At 49.9% G+C, this 22,183-nt stretch overlaps 1 protein-coding gene across 4 annotated transcripts in view; it reads right to left on the bottom strand.

Moving 5' to 3' along the window:
* ZBTB16 (zinc finger and BTB domain containing 16) overlaps positions 1–21,795 on the bottom strand; it is a 196,838-nt gene extending 175,043 nt beyond the window's left edge. The window contains exons 1-2 of one of the 4 annotated variants that reach the window (XM_017523309.1): positions 21,511–21,795; positions 16,831–18,188 (exon numbers count right to left, since the gene is read on the bottom strand). In XM_017523309.1, the coding sequence (XP_017378798.1) occupies positions 16,831–18,098 (1,268 nt within the window). In that variant the 5' untranslated portion in view covers positions 18,099–18,188; positions 21,511–21,795. Of the gene's footprint in view, positions 1–16,830; positions 18,189–21,099; positions 21,171–21,243 lie in introns of those variants that run through there. The other 3 variants (XM_017523310.2, XM_017523311.2, XM_037736651.1) reach the window with 3 other exon arrangements.
* Between the last annotated feature and the right edge of the window lie 388 nt (positions 21,796–22,183).

Raw genomic sequence — 22,183 nt, 5'->3', positions numbered from 1 at the left:
GTGGCATGATCATAGCTCACCGCAGCCTCGAACTCCTAGGTTCAAGCAGTCCTCTCTCCTCAGCTACCGGAGAAGCTGGGAGGATAGGCACACACAGCTGCACCCGGCTGATTTATTACTTTTTTTTTTTGTAAAGATGGGAGTCTTGCTATGTTGCCCAGGCTGGTCTCAAACTTCTGGCCTCACGCAATCCTCCTGCCTTGGCCTCCCAAAGCACTGGTATGACAGGTGTGAGCCACTGTGCCCGGCCAGTTCACAGTGCTTGATGGCCAAGATCACACAGTTTGCAAGTGGCAGCATGAAAATCTGAACCCAGGTCTGCGCTGCTTCAAGCCCATTTTCTCTCCGTTCTTCACGCTGCCTTCTCGAATCTCTCTCCCCGCATTTATAGCACCACAGTCTGACCCCAGCCTACCGTTCCAGCATGAATCACCCTCATTCCTGCCAAAGGAAGTTATTCCTCATTTTCTCCCCTGGCCCTGACCACGATTTTCCTTCTTTCTGTCCCGTCTTCAAATCCTCCTTATCCTTTAATATCCTGCTCATGCGCTACTTCATCCAGGACTCCAACACGTATCAAAATCACCCTTAACACAGTTATGGGCAGAACCGCTAACTAAGGATCTTTCTCTCTGATTAGGAAAGTCCCAGGAGGGCAGACGTCTTGTCTGTCTTGCTCATCACAGTATTCCCAGGGCCTACCCGGGTGCCCAGCAGACAGTAAGTGCTCAACAAGGTTTTAAAATTTAAAATGAATCACCCCAGACTGAAGTCATTTCAACTCTGAATATATATATATATATATATATATATATATATATATATTTATCATAGTCTTTCTATTTTCTATTCTCTGTCATAGTTATAAACATACATATTTTAACTCTTCTGTTCAAAGTATAAGCTCTCCAAGGGAAAGTCCCACGTCAGCAATCTGTGTATCTCAAAACCTGTAACATAGCGCATTGCCTGTAAATCCTAAGGAACTGATGTACATTAGTCCGCTCAGGCTGAGCAATAGAGAGGTTAACGAGTGCTTCAGGAGGCAAGTCATTACGCCAAAACCACCCAGCATCCCTCACAAAGATCTGAAACTGCCCTCAAGTCACAGTCTAGTCTTGCCTCCCCCTTGGTAGAAGCAGAGAACAGACCTGGGCAGTCACAGGCAGGCTTGTGAAGGAGAAATTAAAGTAGGCTGGGAGTGAGGGATATGGTCTGGTGCTGGTTTTGCTACTAGCTTGTTGTGTGACCTCAGGAAAATCATAGAACCTCTCTGGACCTCCACTTTTTCCTCCCTAAATGAGCATGTTGAAATAAATGATTCCAAGGGTGCTAAAGCACTGACATTCTGTGATTCCTGGACACCTTGAGAGCCCACGCAGGCAAAGCAGGTGGAGAATGCCTTCCTCAACAGGTGGCAAGAGGAGCAATGGAGACAGGGACATGTAGACAACACCTCTGTGCTATCCCTCAACCTTCAAAAAATAAACAAACCCTAGCTGGTGAATAAGCCAGTCCCTCTCGTTAGCCAGAACAACAAGCATGATATGAATATGGATCTGAAGTAAATAGAAGGCAGAAAGCAGATACTGAAACGGATTTTCAATAAATAACTTCCCTCTAGTTAAACGTGAATTTTTTCCCACATATGTATGCTTTCACAGATCCAGTTTGGGAGCATTCAAATTAGCACAACCTGGCCTTAAATACTGCACAAAACACATAGTAAGCATTTTGCTTTTATTTATGTCATCAATGGTTTCAATGGGAATGACTCATCCTTCCTCTTTAACACTCTGTTCTAATATGGTTTACTATAAATAATGCAGACAGAGAGAGAGAGAGAGAGAGGGAGGGAGCACCAGAGAGCAAGCCTGTGCAGCTCAGCACAGGGCCCCTGCACTGCTAGGTCACAAAAGAGCCAAGTCCAACAGACAATCCTAAGGTGAATCTCAGCTCAGCGGATGGGCGGATGATGGTTCAATGAAGAGGAAAAGCAAACATTCCTCTCTCCGCTATCCAAGTGATCAGGGCAAGGAACGTTGTCAGGAAAGGGGAAAAAAATACACACTGAGTATGTGTCAGGTACCAGGCTAGGATTTGAACACATAAGCTCCTTTAACCTTCCAGAGCTTTCCAAAGAGGCAGAGTCAGAATTCAAACTCAGGCCACTGTGCCTCCCAGGCCTGCCTACTCCCTTGGGGCATAGGGCTCAAAACTCAGTCCATTCTTTCTAACCCCAAGCAACATCTACCAGTGACAGTCCTGGTTTTTTTTTTTTTTAACAACAGAATTGCCTCCCAGGAGCCCAAACTCACAGGAGGCCAAACCACAAATGCAGAAACATTACAGCAGTCAAGAGGAGTCTTCCCAGTCCCAGGCAATCCATGGCAGCAACTCCTTCCTCACTGGGAGTCCAGCCACAGTAGTTGGAAATCAAAAGCCCCTTGGCTTGTCCACTTCCCACCTAAGAAGTGAGGCCAACACTCACCCCAGAGCTGAGCCAACAAGCCTTCCCCACACACCCCTTCCAGAACCTGCCTTCCGAGTCAGACACAGCAGCCGACGGTGCTTATCACACACCATACACCAGATTTGTTAGTGCATTATTTTGACCATTTCCAAAAGTCAAATCTACCCTCTCAAAAGGCAAAGGCAAAGAATGCGGCATGGACTTCAGAAGGAATTCCCAAAGAAGATTTCCAGACTCTGTGGGGTTGTGGCAGCATCACAGGATTAAGCAATTATTTCTTAGAAATGTGGCTTCTTTAGAACAGTAGTTAACACTTCACAAATGGAGACTTTTATATTTACAATGCACTAACGTTATTCACCTATTATTTCACCTGCTGGCTGCTAGCACAGGCTTAGTACTATCATCAATTTAGCTTTGCCCAAAACAAAAGATTTCACTGATTCCTTTCATAGATTCTCCCCTGGGGCCATAACAGACCTACAGCACAACCTGTCTACCAGTACACCTTCACTCTGCTATGCACTTTACATGTATTTTATTATTTTATCCTCATCACCACAGACAAGGTGGTCATTTTTCACAAGAAAAGTAAACAGGGGCTCAGAGAAGTTAAGCCACTTGCCCAAGACACACAGTTAATAAATTCTGAAGCTTGAGTCTTCATCCAGGGTGCCTTCTTTTTTTTTTTTTTTGAGACTGAGTCTCACTCTTGTTGCCCAGGCTGGAGTTCATGGTGCGATCTCGGCTCACTGCAACCTCTGCCTCCCGGATTCAAGTGATTCTCCTGTCTCAGCCTCCCGAGTAGCTGGAATTACAGGCATGCACCACCTCACCGGGCTAATTTTGTATTTTTAGAAGAGATGGGGTTTCTCCATGTTGGTCAGGCTGGTCTCAAACTCCCGACCTCAGGTGATCCACCCGCCTCGACCTCCCAAAGTGCTGGGATGACAGGCATGAGCCACCTAACCTGGCCTCTTTTTTTTTCAAGACAAAGTCTCACTATCACTCAGGCTGGAGTGCAATGGCATGATCTGGGCTCACTGCAACTTCCACCTCCCAGGTTCAAGTGATTCTCCTGTCTCAGCCTCCCGACTAGCTGGGATTACAGGCACCCACCACCACACCCGGCTAATTTTTATATTTTTAGTAGAGACGGGGTTTCACCACATTGGCCAGGCTGGTCTCGACCTCCTGACCTCAGGTAACCTGCCCACCTCAGGCTCTCACAGGATCCCTCCTTCTAATCTTCCCTTCATTCCATGCTGTCCACTCCCGCCCCCCTCTCAGAAAGTCTCCTTCTTGAGTGAGGAGCCCCCTCCCCCTCAATTCCTGGGCTGTATTTCACTATCTTTAGCATCTCTTGGACTTTGAGCTAGCTGTTTCAACTTCCCAGTGAGTCTGTTCCAGTAGATGCCCCCTGCTCTAAAGCGCACCCTCCGCGATCCGCAAACATTACAAGGACATCAAAACAAAGCTATCAGCTGGGTCCTAGCTTTAGCAGCCAGTCTAAACTCTTTTGTTTGATTCTCAGACAGCTTATTGACTAGGTGATGAGGTCAGAAGTTTTCTTTTCACCTAGCCTCTTCCAGAAGCAGCAGCAAAGTCAGGGCAGGTAGAAAAAGTCCACCCATTTAAGATTTCAGATGTACATCGTTTTTCTGAGCTCCAACTGCTTACCAGCCAACAACCTGTAGGGGTAGGAGAGGACTGAGGGAGAAAAAGGAACTTAAAAAGCAAAGATAACCTCCACCCTTTCCCATCTTGTATTAATGTAGGCATAGGCAACGCACTCAATGAAATGTTCTCAGAGACTTTGCATGTCCACATGAAGGAGGAGAAAAGCAGGTGAGGGCAGGAAGCTGATCCACTGTGTGATAAATGCAGCTGTTGTATGTGACAAGCTACCTGTTCTGTTTCATCAGGCTCTTTCACACTTCTCCACCCCATCTAAAAGAGGGTCCCGGCTCCCCACCTGTCCCCTCCTTCATAGCACACCACCCCTCACCCTGACCCCAACAGTTTATCTTTGCATATTGGAAAAACTGGCATTTATCAAGTAATCTACTCCTCATAGGTTGTTAAACAGACCACAGGGGTTATCAGTGGGGCTGATATAGGAAGATAAATAGCAACCTCTTATGCAAATAGCACTAAGAATGTGGGACTGGCCACAGGACAAAAGCACAATTCAGGAGAACGTGAATCTTAACACTTTTCTTCGGCTGCAATCCTGGAAACCCACAGGAGCCTGGAGAAGGTTCTGTTGGATGGGTTTTCTTCTCCCTTTCTTGCAGGGAGGGGCGGGTGTGTCGGAAGGGACAGGTGTGTCAAGAGGTGCAGCCTGCTTTGCAAGAAGAGTGGCAGCTTCACATCTGATAAGACAACTCCTTTCTGTGGCCATAACCTTCTCTGTGCAATGGCCATTTCATTTTTGTCTTAGATTTCAGACCCACTGGAACGTGCTTAGTTCGGGTTGAGGAGGTGTCAGACTAATTGAGAGAAAAAGAAGGTGTTCTCCAAGGTGAGAGTGGGGGGTCAGAGGGCAGCAGGAAAAAAAAAACACACACACATAGAAAACCAGGAGTTCCGGGCTCCAAGACGCAACCCACGTGACCAGGAGATGCTCTTCAGATCTGCCTTTGCTGGGAAAGAGGTGGGCGTCGGCCTGGGGTCCAGGTGGCATCTTTCCAAACCCTCCTCATTATTTTAAGGGCAAACTCACATCAAAAACCAAGAGGAGAGTGGCTCCAAGTGACAAAAGAATTACACTTGGAGGAACCAAGCAAGCAGCTTCTCACACCAGGCTGCAGGCTGGGGAGGGGGAAAATGGGAGCAGAATGACAGAATCCAGGGCTGGCCAGAATGAAAGACTGGATGGAATAGGGTAATTTACACAGGAAGTAAGCACTTACCAGACCCTTCATCTCAACACACAAAACCCTCGGCCATATCTGGAAGCAATTACATCCAGTTAACATGATCTGCTTGTCACTAAAATTAACTGCAAACAGAAATATTTTTCACTTTTGCAACAGGGGATGCCAAGGTTTGGCCTGTTCTCCCCCACCCCAGCCATTGAATCTGGCTGCTGGGGAATATTTAGCAGCTACTCAGCTCAAAAAACAAAACTACTCTTGTAGCTGTCAGGACACAGAAAGTAAAAACGTGGATAACTATGAGGGGGGGAAAGGCGCGGGAGAGGTGGCAATGAAAACCATTGTGATAGAAATTGAGGAAAGGGGGCCAGGCACATGGGCCCTATATAGGTCTGCATCCCTGACAAGTCCAGTCTGGTTTTCCGCACTGAACTTCAAGGAAAGAAAAATGTTTTTAGAGTCACTCGATTTAGCAGCCGCTTCACATTGTTTTTAGGTACCATCTTTATCCCTTCTGCCAAGGGGGCGGGGGTGGGGGTGGGGGGGATGCAGGGAGGTAGACTCACAAATGTTAGCGGATCCTTAATTTAGCAGATCATTTAGGGGACAACTGTCACGATTTAACTTTTGCATTGAACATTTCCAATCCCTACTCTACAAACGCCTTCGAAGCAGCTTTCACCGGCTCTAAGCGGGGCAAGAGCTGCTTTTAATTTGAGACGTACGCAGTTTTTCCACGTAAAGAGAAGAGAAGCCCACGAGGAGGTGAGAACTGGCCTCCGTGAGCGTTCGTGCCCAGAAATGAGCCAATGGTCCTTTCTCCAAAACTCCAGATCCAGCCGCCCCGACAGGCTGGCCATTCTAGTCCTTTGGCTTTGCACCCAACCCCGCCATCAGATAAGAACTTATTTTTATTTTTCCTTGAACTGCTGTCAACGATGCCATAAATGCCAGAGACAGATGGACAGATTTCTTTTAAAGTTCCTGAGGAGGCGTCATCTCCAAACCCTTCCCCCAACGGCCCCTCTTTTCTGGGCCAGATTCTGGCATGCTTTCCCCGAAAGTGCAGTTCACTCCTTTGTCACCAGGGGCTTTTAAAACGGCAGCGGCAGTAACAGCAGCAAAAGTAATGCATCCATTTGCCAGACAACTCACAAACATTTTTTTCTCAAGAAGAGGCAGGCAGAAAAGTTCCCCTCAAGAATGAGGTCAGACACTGCTGTTCTCTGCAAAAACCACACTTAGAAACATTACTCGTGGGAGAAACAAAAGAAAAGGAACAACTTAAGTAGCCTTTCTTTAGGACTTTGGGCTATAATGGGGTGGGGGGGCATAGTCTTGATCTGTGAAAAAGCAAAAAGGCACTTTGCCATTCTTTTTAATTTTTAAAAACTTAGGTCCGGCATAGTGCCTCACACCTGTAATCTTTAGGACTTTGGGCTATAATGGGGTGGGGGGGCATAGTCTTGATCTGTGAAAAAGCAAAAAGGCACTTTGCCATTCTTTTTAATTTTTAAAAACTTAGGTCCGGCATAGTGCCTCACACCTGTAATCTCAGCACTTTGGGAGGCCGAGGCAGGTAGATCATCTGAGGTCAGGAGTTCGAGACCAGCCTGGCCAACATGGTGAAACTTCATCTCTACTAAAAATATATATATACAAAACTCAGCAGGGCATGGTGGTGCATGCCTGTGGTCCCAGCTACTTGGGAGGCTGAGGCATAAGAATCAACTGGACCCAGGAGGCAGAAGTTGCAGTAAGCTAAGACCGTACAACAAAGTAGGACTCTCTGTCTCAAGAAAAAAAAAAAAAAAAAAAAAAAAAACAATTTTTCAATGGAAAAAACACGAAGTATACACATCCTTTCAAGTATGCAAGCCGAGGCCACAACACTGGCCTGACACTGTGCTACGACTTAACACTGCACTACCGGTATGAATCCGAAATTAGTAATTTCATCTCACAGATGAAAAAGTGAGTGGTGAGGAATCTTGCCATGGTCACACAGCCTCTAAGAAACAGAAGATTAATTCGAACCCAGGTTCAATTCCAGACACAATGCTCTCCAGCTTCTCACCACTTTGCAGCCAACAACTGTAGGAAATTTAGATGCTATAAGAATGCAAGGAAAAGAAAAAAGAAAAGGAATCCTCTCCTGAAACCCACCGCCTCCCAGAAACAGCCACTGTTAGCAAGTGGGGGTCTCTCCTTCCCCTTGACCACCCTACACACACATACCTAGGCACATACGCTCACAACACGGCTCTGTCACTGCATAGCCATCCAGGCATGGAAACGGTTAAGTCGCCCTCACGGCATAAATCAAAAGTTCAAGGCTGCAACATACCACAATGATTCCCTCTTTACATATGACAAGAACCAGAGAGGGGCTGAAATCCCAAGCATCCTGCGCAGGGTCTCCCCGGCCCGCACAGGTTATGCCGCCAGGGTCAGGGCCTCGGACCTTTAGCGGCAACATTCATTTCCTGAACAGGACAAGTTCTCCTGACCATAAAGCTAATAGGAACTTCCTCGCACGGCGAGCTCCGGCTGACAGGGCTACTTGTCACTGGCCACGCAGGAGGAGAGCACTGGTTCCCATTAGTGGGTTATGATGCCAGGTGCTACTAATAAGGTACATCGGCAAGAAACAAGAGCCTGCTAAGTTGTCTCTCCAACTCTGGAAGTAATCAGGCCTGGGCTTTGGGGTTGGGGAGGGGCCTTCTTTAAAGAGATGGTGGGGGGAGCTGAGGCTTTGCCACAGTAGACCCCAGCAGCACCTAACCTGCTGAACAGCTTAAATAAATAAATTTCCAACAGTCCCTCCACATTTCCCCCAGCTACCATAAAAGGCTCCCCCAAATTAACACTAATAATGGCCGCCCCAGCACTGCGGGCCCGATGGATCACCCTAAGGGCCATTACGGTCGGCCACATCTGCTTCTCACTATGGCAAGGAGAGCAGTGCCAACAGGCCTAATGGCATTAATATCACGACGCTGAGCTAATCCACTTAGAGCACAACGCCGGGTGAGGGTGACAGGGGGCTCAGCGGCTCCCTTGTCAGGCTGGGGTCACGAGAGAAGCGGGAAGTAGGGAGGCGGCCTCACACTCGTGTGCTTTAGCTTACAAGCGATCCCATTAATATGCTTTAAAAACCACATTGAGAGGCAGAGGCTAACCTCGCTTCACAGAAGAGGATACTGCTGCTTCGCAGAGGTGAAGTCATTTGCCCAAATTCACCACGGAGCGCTAGCACCCAAACCCAAGTGGACCAGACGTCAGTCTTTCTGCGCTGCGCTGCCACCCCACCTCCCACGAAGACAATGGCTTCATGGCACATTTGACTTGTTTTTAGCAAGGTGGTGTTTTATGTGTGTGTATGTCTTTTCTTCTTATTTCAGCGGGATCCAAATGGCCCTAAAGAGGGAAGATCTCTAAAAACCACTTCAGCTAGCCCAAAATGTCCCCTCTTCATCAAAATGTCTGTGACAGTCTTCTAACAACTTTCTCAGTAACACCCCAGTGTCCAGGGAGTCCTTTCGCTTACCTAACTTGGACCCTTTCTACTGCAATGCTGAGCACAATCTGTTCACACCAAAGAAAATCGGGTCTTGAGGACAGAATCGAAAGTGAGCTAGGAATTTAGAATTAAGCAGGTTTTTATAAGTATTCAGCCGAAGTTTCCATGCTGACAACAAAGTACCAGATCCCCTCCTTGCAGCTGCAGAGATAAGCCTCACGTAGGCAAAACCCAACCATAGTTTTTCCAGACTGCACCAGCATAATAAGGACACCGGGGCTTTTAAGGGGAAACAGTAGAAAGGGGAATTTCTGATTATGCTGGCATGAAATTAACAGCATGGGATTTTTATTTTTGTAAATGGGTTTCTTTTTTCTCTTTTTCTGTTTTGCGAGTCAGCATAAAAGGCCTCTATCACTAGAAGCTGATCTCTCTGTGTTGGTAAGAGATGACGTAGTAGTCCTTGGATCCATGTGGCCTGGGCCCCCGAAGAGCTAAACACTCTGCAGTAACCTTCCGACTCTCAAGAAGCCACCAGAGGAACTGAGGAAGCCAGAGCTGGTGAAGCAATGAGCCCCCTGATCACCCAGCTGCAGAGAGCATGGAGCCAGAAGACTGGGGCACAAATCCTGGTGCAACTCTTTACTATAGAAAAGTCCACTAACCTTTTGGGCTTCCTTGGCCCTTCTGAGAATATGAAACTGATACCGACCTTACAGGACAGCTAGAGGGCTTACAGAGATGCCGGCTGTGAGTGCACTTAGCACAGAACCTGACATGTAGCCAGCACTCAAAATGATGTCTGCTGAGTCCACGCTTTAGAAGCATTCTGCATTGACATGCAGGCAAGGGAAGGAGCTCTGGATCCCCCAACACCCACAAGCCCAGCCCCAGGACCCCCATCAGAAAGATGGTGTCTGTGCTCCTCATCTCTGCCATGAACACAGTGATGTGCACGCCTGGCCGTGTGCACAGGCAACAGGACACTGTGTCGGGGAGCCTCCCCGGCATTTGGACCCGATGGCCGTGGAGCGCTGCCCAGCTAAATTTAAACAAGAACTGGAATGACTCACCAGGCCTCAGGTCAATGGGACAAAGAGTACCCTGGCCACCACAGTACAAGAGATCAGCTTCTGAGGAAGATGCAGGTGCAGTGTCTCAGCCCCAAACACGAGGCGCCTGAGGCAGCAGTTTTACAGCGCTGTACAGATGGACGCCTGTGCAGAAGAATGGTCTCTGGGAGAAAGCAGGACCTGGCCCAACATGAACACATTTTTCACCCTGCACGGCCAGCATGACCTGCTTCACACAATGACAAGAAAAATACCCCAGCAAACATCTGTGGAGCACTTACTTCATGCTACCCTTCCTCACACAGGATACTTTCTGATGAATCCTTATAACAACCCAATGAAGTAGGTGCTATTATTTCTGTTTCACAAATGAGGCAAACAGGTACAGAGAAGTTAAATAACATAAACAACGTCACAGTTAGCAAGCAGTAAAATCAGGATTCCAACCTGGACAGTCAAAATGCACATTTCTTATGTGTAAAACGTTGGGGGTGGGGGGAGTTGTAGCAAATTTCTTACTACTTAAATAACTGCCAGAGAGTAAGAGCTTTTACCGCACACACACAGCCAAAACAGAACGGAAACTCTTTAGTTACGGAAAATTCAGAAACCCTCCAATGGACAAACTAAGGCCCACCTTTTTTCATTTAGTAAGACTCTAAGTTATATACACTTAGGCTTGCAGCAGGATTTGCTTTAAATTTATTTTTTAAAAAAATTAAAGCGATTGGAAAAGTTTCTCTCCTGAATTAGCAAGAAATCAAAGAGCTGTGAATAGAATTTGATTTTAACAGTTTAGGATAATCACTATTTTAAAGATTCATAATAGTTTTCCTAGAATGAGCAGGAGGAAAACGTGTGGCTAAACTATAGCTTTCTCCCTCCCAGCAATTAGCAGCTCCATCCAATAGTGACAGCAAATTAAAATGGGACTTCTCACTGAGATGAAAGAGTGGGCAACTTTCCTCCATTGAAAATAAAATAAAGGAAATCATCTTCAAAAGTTCCAAGAGTTCAGTCTAGATCCCAGATGGCTCAGTAACCCTAAGCAGGTTAAAGTATTTAAAAAAAAAAAAAAAAAAAAAAAAAAAAAAAAAAAAAAAAAAAAAAAAAAAAAAAAAAAAAAAAAAAACTAAGTCAGAGCACACAGAATCAAATCAAACTGACCCCCTACTTAGCTGGCTGAACTGCCAATCCAGATTCCAAAACAGCAAAATTCAATTAACCAAAAGGACTTCATGAAGATATAAGCGGGTACACAAAGAATAAAAGAATTTTTTAAAGAGCTCAACAATCAGAAAGAGCTCACTGAAGTGCCTAGTTTTAAAAATGAACAAGTTTAAGGCTCAGGATGAAAAAAAAAACTATGTCAATGGTGACAGAGCTGGAAAACGCAGAGCTAGGTCTAGACCTGGCTTCCCCACTACAAAGTCTTCTACCATCTTCCTATCTTTACAACCAACAACCTCTCCAAAAGACCAGATTTCCAGGAGACCAGGAGATTATAAACTTAAGTCATTCATTATCCCTAAAAAGGATACTTCCTGGAAATAGAAATGGATTCAAAAAGGATTTGGGCAAATCTGTGAATGACAAGGCAGCCATAAATAGCTACTAAGAGAAGCTGGTATACACCTGACCTTTACGATTGACGTCAAGGAAGATGTCTGTAGCCTCCAATGGTGGTATCTTAGGGATGATGTTGGCAACCAAAGACTAGGTCAGATGGTTTTGATCCAGAAGAGCAATGCTCATGTTCTTATATGGCCTGGTGCAGAGCATCCAGGACTGTGAATTAGAAGGCAAGCCTGGTTCCACCCATTTATAGCTGTGTGACCTTGAGCAAGTCACTTATTTGCTCCAAATCTCATTTTCCCCATTTGCCAATAGAGAGTGATAATCATTCACAGTTCCTTATCCAAAACCTGTGGGTGCTCCAACGACCAAAATCATTCAGATTTTAGAAAGGTGCTCTTGACACCTATCATGTTTAACAGCCCCAGCAGAGTCTAGGGCAGCACTCTGCAATCAAACACATTAATATTTTTGCAGCAAAACATGAATATTCAAAATGAGCAGGATAAATATAGCATCACGTCAGTTCAGATCAGGTTTTGCCACTAAATGAGTTTACTGCAAACCTTTTAGTTTTCAGGCCTTTTCAGACTTCATTATCACAGATAAGGGATTACAGACCTGTACCCCCCTCAGGGGAAGCTGTGAGGGTAAGAGAGATAAAGTCATTAGAGGTGCTTTCCGAAGAAGAAAATGCTGCAACCGATAAAAGGCATTATTAATATTATTGCTGTGGCTATCATTATTCTACAGCATGCCCTTTTCCAAACAGAATTTAGTTTGACGTCAGAGGTTCTGGGCAGGATGATGAAAGAAAACCAAGAGTCTCAGGCAACCTCAAAAATCCCAAAAGTAGCCTAAACCAAGGTCAACACCTATTGGCTTTGTACGTGATCAACCACTAAAAACAGAGCAGCCGACCATCTGAGAGAGACCAAGGCCAAGGGCCAGGCAGAACTCTGAAATCAGCCACATGGCTCACGCACCACAGAGCTGGCTCCACAAAGCCTCCAGGAAGGGCTGTACACATACATCCAGAAAGCTGGCTGAGACATTCCCTGTGGTTCCTGAGACTTCCCTTCAAAACCAGGCAGGAGTTGTGACGGTGTCTGTGCAGGACAGACACTGCAGGTGACCTAAGTGTTTATCTGTATAAGATCCAGGGGCCCCTGGAAACCAGACCCCACTGTGATTCTGCAGCTCTAAATTCAGAAACACATACGGACCAGGTTGTATGAGCCATGGGAGACTGGGGACTATAAATGAGGACTAGGTTCACACTTAAGTCTGCTACACTGTTCCCTGCAATCTTATCACACATGAGTGTAACTCTGAGAATGATGAGGTGCACCTGGTCCAGTTGAGCTGGTTCCTAGACCACATCCAGAGAAGCTTTTATGCACAACTGCTCCAGCCTTTCAGAATAAGAAAGGGAGAGTCCAGTGTTCCAGAATCCTGAGATGACCTTCCCCTTCCTCAGACATTATCCTCTGTAATGCGGACACACGGGTGAAGATCTGGGGACCCAAACCTTGCTCCTTCATCTGCCTCCAGAATACTGCTTATTTATGAGATCTTCTCACTGTTCTGACTTCCTTCTGGTTCAAGGTAAGTCAGTCCCATTTTATTTACCTGTGTGGTGCCTTTGCCTGGTCTTCCCATCCATCCATGACTATACTTAACAATGCATCCCTTTTGCACGCGTCGCTCCTGCACCGGATGGCTTGCACATCTTGCTGTCCACTGTAGGGATCAGGACCTACAACACCACTAAGTTTGATTCTATCTGTTGAGCCAACAGGTACCCCTCACTCCACCCCAGCTTGGGATCAAATCATGGGGAAACCTACCGATGACATTCCGTAATAAACTCCCTGCCTTCCTGCCTCACTTACCAGCAATCTACCTTCATTTCCTCTCCATTCCCTTCTGCCCCCCACCAAAAGAAGAAATGCAAGAAGGACTGCTGGGTATCCAATCTTTACCAACACTCAGGCCTGTTGGCTTAAAAATAAAATAAACCCTGTAGCCTGTTATTTCATCACTGATATATTTCCAGCAAATGACACGGCTTCCTGGCATCAAAATCTCCCCTTCCGATCTTTTTTTTTTTTTTTTTTTTTTTTTTTTTTTTTTTTTTTTTTTTTTTTTTTTATAGGACTGTGTTTTCTTCTACCAGAGCATTTCCCAGGCTGCTGATGGGTTGGCGGAAAGACAGAGAACAGTAGGAAAAAGGGAATAGCACATTAATCTTGGAGTTTTGAGGGTGAGGGGGAGAAAAAAGTCTTCCACAAAGTACATCTAGCTGGGACCTGAGGGGTTGCTGATCCGAGTGAGGGCCGAGCACACATTGGAATATTTTCTCCCCTTTCTGATTTCTGTAGACCCCCAAGCTTCCCACCAAAGGCACTGCCCCTGGCTCTAGCTTCTTGAGCTGCAACTGCTGACCTTCCACCCTCAGTCAAAAGCACATTCTTGGCCAAGCATGGTAGCTCACGCCTGTAATCCCAGCACTTTGGGAGGCCAAGGTGAGTGGATCACTTAAGGCCAGGAGTTCCAGACCAGTCTGGCCAACATGGTGAAACCCCATTTTTACTAAAAATACAAAAATCAGCTGGGTGTGGTGGTGCACGCCTGTAGTTCCAGCTGCTCAGGAGGCTGAGGCAAGAGAATCTCTTGAGCCTGGGAGGTGGGGGTTGCAGTGAGTCGAGATCGTGCCACTGCACTCCAGCCTGGGTGACAGAGTGAGACTCTGCCTCAACAACAACAACAAAAAACACATTCTCCCTGTCAGCAGCCCAAAGCGTGATGCCGAGGATTCCAGGGCCAGCGTCTCGCTGTCATATGCTCACAAGGACAGGGACATCCTCTGCACCCCCTCACCATCAACACAACTCCCATGGAGGGTAGCCCTGTGGACACTACACACTAGAACTCAGAGCTGATGGGGACCGTGCAGAGATGAGGCCTGAACAACACAGGGTACTAAGGGTCAGTTCTTCACTGCTGCAGTGACTATGTGCCCATCACAGCTCTAGTGATTTCTGGATCTTACTTCATTAATTCAGCACCAACCCTGTTGACTATCTCCATTTTAAGAAGTGAGTGAAACAAGGTCCAGAAAGGTTAAATAGCTATCACAGGCTCTCACCACTAAACAAGGCCAATTTCACCATCCAGGCTCTTTGTAATATAACACGGCCAACCATCCCTCTCTCCCCAGCGGAATGAGGGTCTTGCTGAAGGGGAACTTGGAACTCTCAAGAGAGTGCTATCTTTTGTGGCCCTCTCAGGTAAAGAAAAGCAACCAGGAACCAGGACCTGATCAGAGTCAGAAAAACAATCACTTCCCACCATACCCCAGTTCTCATAGCACACAGCCGAAATAATGCACATCCGGAGAAGATGATACATGTATCTGGTCAAGTTTGGGGAGGGGGTTTCCTTTTTAGGAAAGTTTGAGCAACAACAAACACAACCTCAGTCTATTTCTGAGCAGTGCAAGCATCAAGAAGACACACCTCAGTGGCGGTTATTTTCGCACCCACTGGAAAATGTCGGCTACGTTTAGCTCTGCCACACTTTCCACAAGGTAAGCCTGTGAGCTGTTGAGGAGGTAGGGTCGGAGCAGATTCCGGCTAGGGGTGATGAGATCAACTTCCAGATATCCACACCCCAACCCCTCTCACTCACATCCCCCATACCTGAATGAGCAACAGAGGAATGGGGGTGAAGCGGGGGAAGTGGGGAATCCACCCAAGGTCAGCAAAACAGCAGACCAGAGGGTGTACAGCAAAATGCTGTCATCAAGAGAACAGAAAGGTGGATTTCTTGACTCCATTCATCTGACCCAGAAACTAGAGGGTAAAATGATGGGCATATGGCTTATGACAGAAGCAAGGAAAAAAAAAACAAACTCGCTATTGATTCCCTCTGTTATTTACTCCACTTCCAGGAAGCAATCTTCGAAACCCTCTGTTCTATAGACATGATCCTCTTCAAGCCTAAATGACTCCAAGAGGCAGCAAAGTACCAGGGGGTAAAGACCTAAATTTGAATCCAGCTCTGTCTCTTACTATCTATGTGACTCTGGAAAAGTGACTTGACATCTGAGCCTTAGTATAGTTCAATGTAAAAGAAGGACATTACCAGCCGGGCGCGGTGGCTCACACCTATAATCCCAGAACTTTGGGAGGCTGAGATGGGCGGATCACCTGAGGTCGGGAGTTGGAGACCAGCCTGACCAACATGGAGAAACCCTGTTTTTACTAAAAATGAAAAATTAGCCAGGCATGGTGGCATGAGCTTATAATCCCAGCTACTCAGGAGGCTGAGGCAGGAGAATCCCTTGAACCCAGGAGACGAAGGTTGCGGTGAGCCGAGATCACACCACTATACTCCAGCCTGGGCAACAAGAACGAAACTCCATCCCCCCCCCCCAAAAAAGGGACATTACCTACCTCAAAGGGCTTCTGTAATGAAAATGCAACTGATGGAAAGTGCTTAGTACTGAACCAAACATGTCATAAGAGCTCAATGAATGGTTATTTCATAGAGAAGGAAACGGAAGCCGGAGGGAAGCCAATGCTAGCCTGAAGCAGCATTTAATTCAATGTGAGCAGAGATGGGATAAGAATGAGACTTCACAGGCTGCAAGAGCAAGACTCTTATACCCATCCTTTCCCCTTGCATTTAAATCAATTCCCCCAAATGCATGTGCAGGATCAGAGAATGAGAAGGGAGACAGAGCAAGGAGATGAATGCTCACCAGGAATAAGGTTTGGACCTGCAGCTGCTCTTGTAGCCTAAGTAGCCTCCAGCCCCTCCCATTCTCCCAAGCAGCAGAAAGGGACTGCCTGTCTTCACAGGAACCACTGCATGGGAACTTGAGGACCTGAAACCTAGGAAAATGATCAGATCCAGGCCCCAGGAGACCCTCATCCCACTTCCTTTTCTCCTTCTCTCCATGTTATCAGTCACTCCAAGCAAAGGAAAACAGACCAGACAGCAGAAAAAAACAAACAGGAGCAAAAAAGCAAAAAAACAGAGGGAAGGGCCTATTAAGAAGCTGGGCCCATGAGTGTCCCCTGGTGCTTTTGGGACAGATCCTAGGCCCCCTCACTACAGTCTAAAAACTCTGCTCCCCTCCCCATCCCCCTGAACTTTTGAAGAAGTATTTTGGTTTTTTTTACAAATTACCAAGAAGACAGGGGAGCCAGGCCCCTAATGTGGGAGCAGCCAGGGTGCGAAGGAAGAGTGTGAGGGCCTCAAGTCCCACATCAGGTGCAGGGCTGCAGCAGGGCCTACCTGTGCTGCTCCACAGCCTCGTTATCAGGAAGCTCGACACCACACACGCTGCACTGCTCCCCGATGGTCCGGCTCTCTGACTTCATGCCCACAGCCAGCTCCCCCAGCTTGCTGAACAGCTCCCTCTGGATGAAGCCCTGGGGCAGCAGCCCCCCATAGGTGCTAAAGTCCATGGAGACGGCCAGGGCAGGCTGCACATGGAGACCAGAGGTCACCGAAGATGGCATGCTCAACACAGCATCGGCCTTGTGGTTGGGCAACACGGAGTAGATGCCCAGATGCTTCTCAGCCGGGGGTGCTGGGTGCTCAGGTCGGCTGGCGGGGGCCTGGCCAGCCTCAGCTGTGGGTGGCAGCTGCTCAGCACTCTCCTCTCGCCCATAGTGCAGCTCCCTAGCACTGGTGATGACACTGCTTCGAGTCGGGGTCCCGGGCCCCTCTTTGCCTCTTTCCTCAACCTTGTCCCCCATCCCTCCTGAGATGCTGGACTCAGCTGCCCCAGGGCTGTCCTGGCTGGGCACCTCATCTACCTGCATCATCTCCGTCTTCACCTCTGCCACCCCAGGGTGCCGTCCACCCCCAGCCAGAGTTGGCTCCTCGGGCCCCGCAGGTGGCTGAAGAGTTCCCTGCAGGAGAGACTGTCCTATGGTCATCAAACTGTCCACTGCAGCCTTGGTGGGACTCATGGCTGAAAGACCAAATGAGGTGGAGACGGAAGGGCTCTGGTCCACCATGGGCCCAGGGAGGCTCTGTCCAGCCACACTGGCATACCCACTCTCCTCGCTGGAATGCTTCGAGATGAAGATGTTCTTGAGGTACCGAGCCTTGCGGTCCTCTTCTTCCTCGGCCCCGCCGTCGGCCATGGTGGCCTCCGTGTCATTGTCATCTGAGGCCTGGATGGTCTCCAGGATCTTCAGGCACTGCTCCTCCAGGTACTCGATCTCCAGGATCTCAGCTGCATACAGCAGGTCATCCAGGTCCTCCGCCTTGGCTTGCAGCGTGGCTGTGTATGCATACTCCAGAATCTGCTGGAAGGTCTTTGGCGAGAGGAAGTCCAGAGTATAGTGCTGGCTGTTGCGGTGGAAGAGGATCTCAAACATCTTGCTGGTGCAGGCCAGCACCGTCCGGTGGGCGTGGAACTCCTGGCTGTCCACCATGATGACCACATCACACAGAGTCCCGGCCAGCCGCATCTGGTTGGCCTTGCACAGCAGCCCCGTGGGGTGGCTGGGGTTCTGCAGTTGGATCATGCCCATTTTTGTCAGATCCATGGTGCTCCCCTCGGCTCAGGCATGAGGCTCTCTTTCCTTCTGCGCTCTGCGTGGCGGGGCAGGGTGGGCTTCCTGGGCCAACAGAAGGGACTAGAGGAAAGAAGAGGGGAAGAAGCAAAAGAGATGAGAGAACAAAAGACAAATTCACGTGTCCCTAAAAGTAAGAATTTGACTGCTACAGCATGCCCCCTCCTCCCTCCTGCCAAGCCCCCAGCAAGAGGAACTTAGAGATTTTAACTGAAGTAGCTTCCCAGAAATCTACAAATCTGCCTTTCAAGCCCAGGGATGCTGAGAGTAAAAAGAAGGTTCTGCCACAGCAGATGCCTAATTCACTGCTCTATGACATCTGTTAGATGAAGTGAAATGAAAATGGCAGTGAAGTCCTGAGCGTCCTCAGCTTTCTCCATAGAGAGTAGGGGCTCCCTAGGCAAGTCCAACATTCATTATGACGAGGTACATTTACTTAAAATCAGCAAGACTTTAGCCTCTTCCTTATCAGCTTCACGCCAACCCCCTGGATGTCAAACCTTATCTTCAAAACAAAGTTTTTCTAAACTCGGTCTCAGTGCAGGAGCCCCAGGAACAGAGTCAGACTCATTGGAGGCCAGCAGCCTGTAGTCGTGACCCACAGAAATCTATGGGCACTGGGCTCAACTGGGCTTTCCTCCCCAAAGCCTATCCTCTCACCATCAGCCTTGGCCTCTGGCCTTCTACTGTTCTCAGGGCTACAAAGCACTGGCAGATCCAAGCCCTGTCCCCATCTCAGGGTACTAACAGGAACACACACACAACCCACACACTAACTTGGGTCACTTCTACCCACGGAAGAGTCAAAGTTATTGAATATGTAATCTAAAATCTGGACTGTGTGTATGCGTGTATGTACATCAGCCAGAGACAAAGAGAAAGATGTGTGTGGCTGGGCGCTGGTGGCTCACGCCCGTAATCTCAGCACTTTGGGAGACCGAGGTGGGTGGATCACTTGAGGTTGGGAGTTCGAGACCAGCCTGACCAACATGGAGAAATTCTACCTCTACTAAAAATCCAAAATTGGCTGGATGTGGTGGCTCACACTTGTAATCCCAGCTATTCGGGAGACTGAGGTAGTGGAATCACTTAAACTGGGAGGTGGAGGTTGTGGTGAGCCAAGATCACGCCATTGCACTCCAGTCTGGGCAAAAAGAGCGAAACTATATCTCAAAAAAAAAAAAAGTGTGTGTACACACACTTACATAAGGTGCTGTACCTACCCTCCTACCCATAACTGCCCAGTGGACAGGAGGATCTAAAAAACAAAGAAGGATGAGTCATTAAGGTACGGAGAGAGACAGTAGTAAATATGCGCCCCTATAGCCAGGAGTGCTCATGCTAGGCTGGGTGTGTGAACTCCACGTGTGTCCCACAGGCTCCAAGGAGTCTGCAAGTCCTGTGACCAGGGGCAGCAAGGGATGCTGGACATGGCTCAGAGGCGCTGGAAGTGATATGGGCACCAGCATCTGTGGTGTGAGTTACAACCAGTACGAAGGGAAGACAGGGCTGGGAAACAAAGGCCTCTCCCTGAGCCTATTCGGGATCAATAAGAGGGCTCCGGTGCTCCAAATCCCGCTTAAGGAGTGTTAGAAAGACCGCCCAGACCCAGGGCCCTCCCCGTGTCTGCCTTGCAGAGGCCAATATTGCAGTGACTGAACTGGGAGCAAGGAACAGCAAGGTCTCTCCCTCACTCTTTACTGCTTGCTTGCCTCCACCCTCAGAAGGAGCTCTATCAGTTCAGGAGCCTCCAAGCTCACACAGAAAGGATCCACAGGACGCCTGATCAAGACACTTTTGCTGCCCACCCCGGGGTGGGGACGGAGGCCGTCAAGGGTGGGATGACCATTCAGCCGAGCCTCTCCACCTCGTGCTTTCCCGCAGACATCGGGGCTTCTGAGAACTAGGAGGGAGCAGCCAAAAGAATGGACGCTTGGCGCCCCAGAACAAGCCGTTTGGGTCCTGAGGGAAATCGGGGCACCCTCAGACAGCCGTCTTCCCCACCCACCGCTCAGCGCCCGCGATCCGGCCGGAGCTGGCTGCAGCGTCCAGCCCGGTGACGCTGGGAGAGCCGGCGCTAACCGCCACAGCTTCAGGATCGACCGCGCTCTCACAAGCCCTCAGTTCCCAGCGACCCCCACCGAGACTTGGAGACGACTTCAGCAAACTTGGGGAAGCAACTTTTCCCAAAGAGCTAGACGCCTGAAAGAAGAGCTGAGCTAGGGGCATGGAAAAGCGAAAGAGACGGGGAGGAAAAGCCACAGTCCGGGCGGGTTGGACTACGCGGCGGCAGGAGGCGGACCCGCCCCGCGGCGAAGGGGAAGCACAAAAGCCCCGCAGCGAGTTGTGGGAGGAAAGGCGAGAAGGGGTCTGCCGGCCCTCCCTCTCCGACCCAAGGCCGTGACCCCCAGGAGCGACCGGCTGGGTCCCGGGCCTCTGGCCAGCAGCGCTCGCGGCCGCTGCCGGCGCGCCGGGCCCAGGCTGGGTGCGAGCGTCTCGGGAGCCTGCGAGCGAGTCGGTGCGGAGCGCTCTGTGCGTCTCGGTGGGTCCGCGTGCCGGCGAGACTGTGCGCATTTCCAGCGCGTGCGGGAGTGTGCTAGGCGCAGTGCGAGCGAGCGGCGGGCGCGCCAGGGTGGGAAAGGCATCCCGAAAGCATCAGGTGCAGAGCCTGGCACCCACCGAGAGCGGCCGGGAGCGCACGGCGAGCTCCGGCGTCACCGCCCGTCCCGCCGAGAGCCGAGGAGGGCCCGGAGCGCTGGAGAACCTCTGGAGCCCCTCTGGAGCTTCCCTCCCTCCCCTGCAAAAGGGGGATCAATTCTAATCAAGAAAAAGCCCACCACGTTTTTTCAAAGAGAAACAAAACGTAAGCCGTCCCAGTCCTGCTCTCCTCCGCCCCCACATCTACTCGTCAGCTTCTCCAATTCTAGCTTCCCAGTCGGCCGGCGAATAAACACACAAATAAATAAACCACAACCTTATCTCGCGCCCGCGCACCGGTCGGCATACATGAGAGCACCCACGGGCTCTGCTCCTCTGCCGGCCCCTGGCAGTACAAAGCCTCCGGATCCCCGACCCTCTGCTCACGCCCTCAGCCCCCGCAGACCGCTACGCCACCCACCTCTCACCCCGACCGTGCCCCGGAGAGGAAGGGCTGGGGAGGCAGCTGCGCCCAGGCTGACAGCCGGGGCTCCCCCTTCCAGTCGATCCCCAACTGGTGGCGGCGACGGCTGCAGCGGCAGTAAGGGAACACGCCAAATAAAAAAGGCACAAGCCCAGCGGCCGAGTGGCCGAAGCGAACGCGAGCCCCCCAGACCTCTCCAGCCCCGGGGGGCCCTGGCGCGCGGCGCTCGCTGGGCGGTGCGCCTCTCCCCGGCCCCTCACTCACCGCAGCCGAGCCGGGCTCTGTGGGGTGGGTGTGCGTGCCTGTCGGGGGGTGTGTGCCTGTGTCGGGGAGGGGTGTTGCTGGGGAACTGTTGCTCTCCGTATCACGGCGGCAGCGACGGCATCGCCCGGCAGTTCGCAGTACCCGCTCTCATCGCCCTCAACTCCTCTCTGCTGCGAGGTTAGCAAATCACCACCGGCTGCTGCGCCTCCGCCGCGTCCCACGTCAACGCCGAGCCCCCTCCCCTGCAAGGCCCCGGCGCCTCTCCATCTTTAGTGCTGGCGGCCGAGCCCGGCTCCCTGCCCACAGCTGCCCCCCTTCTCTCCCCCCTCCCGCGCCGTCCCCGGGCTCAGCCCGCCCACCACCCCGCACTGGCCGAGCCCGCGCGCGCTCCCCGCCCCACCCCTCCTTTCCCCTCCCCTCCCTTACCCGCGCTCCGCGCTCCGGGCTTCGCCTGACATCTAGCTGCTGCTGGGGTGCCGGCGGCCGCCGCTCACCGGCCGAGCAGAGAGGAAGCAGGGAGCTAGAGGACAGGAGTGCAGGGAACTCGGAACCCTTAATGGGGGAACTGAGGGTGAAGGGCGCGCAGCAGCCCCCACCTACTCCCAGGATTTTAATTTCCATCGGATACGGGTTTGTGCCCCCTCCCCCGCACCCCGATGCTCAAGCACGCAGT

This window comes from Cebus imitator, unplaced genomic scaffold, assembly GCF_001604975.1.
Source record: "Cebus imitator isolate Cc_AM_T3 unplaced genomic scaffold, Cebus_imitator-1.0 Scaffold28, whole genome shotgun sequence".
Classification (NCBI taxonomy): domain Eukaryota; kingdom Metazoa; phylum Chordata; class Mammalia; order Primates; family Cebidae; genus Cebus; species Cebus imitator.
Note: the sequence above shows the minus strand (reverse complement) of the source record. Positions and strands in the feature narration are given on the sequence as shown.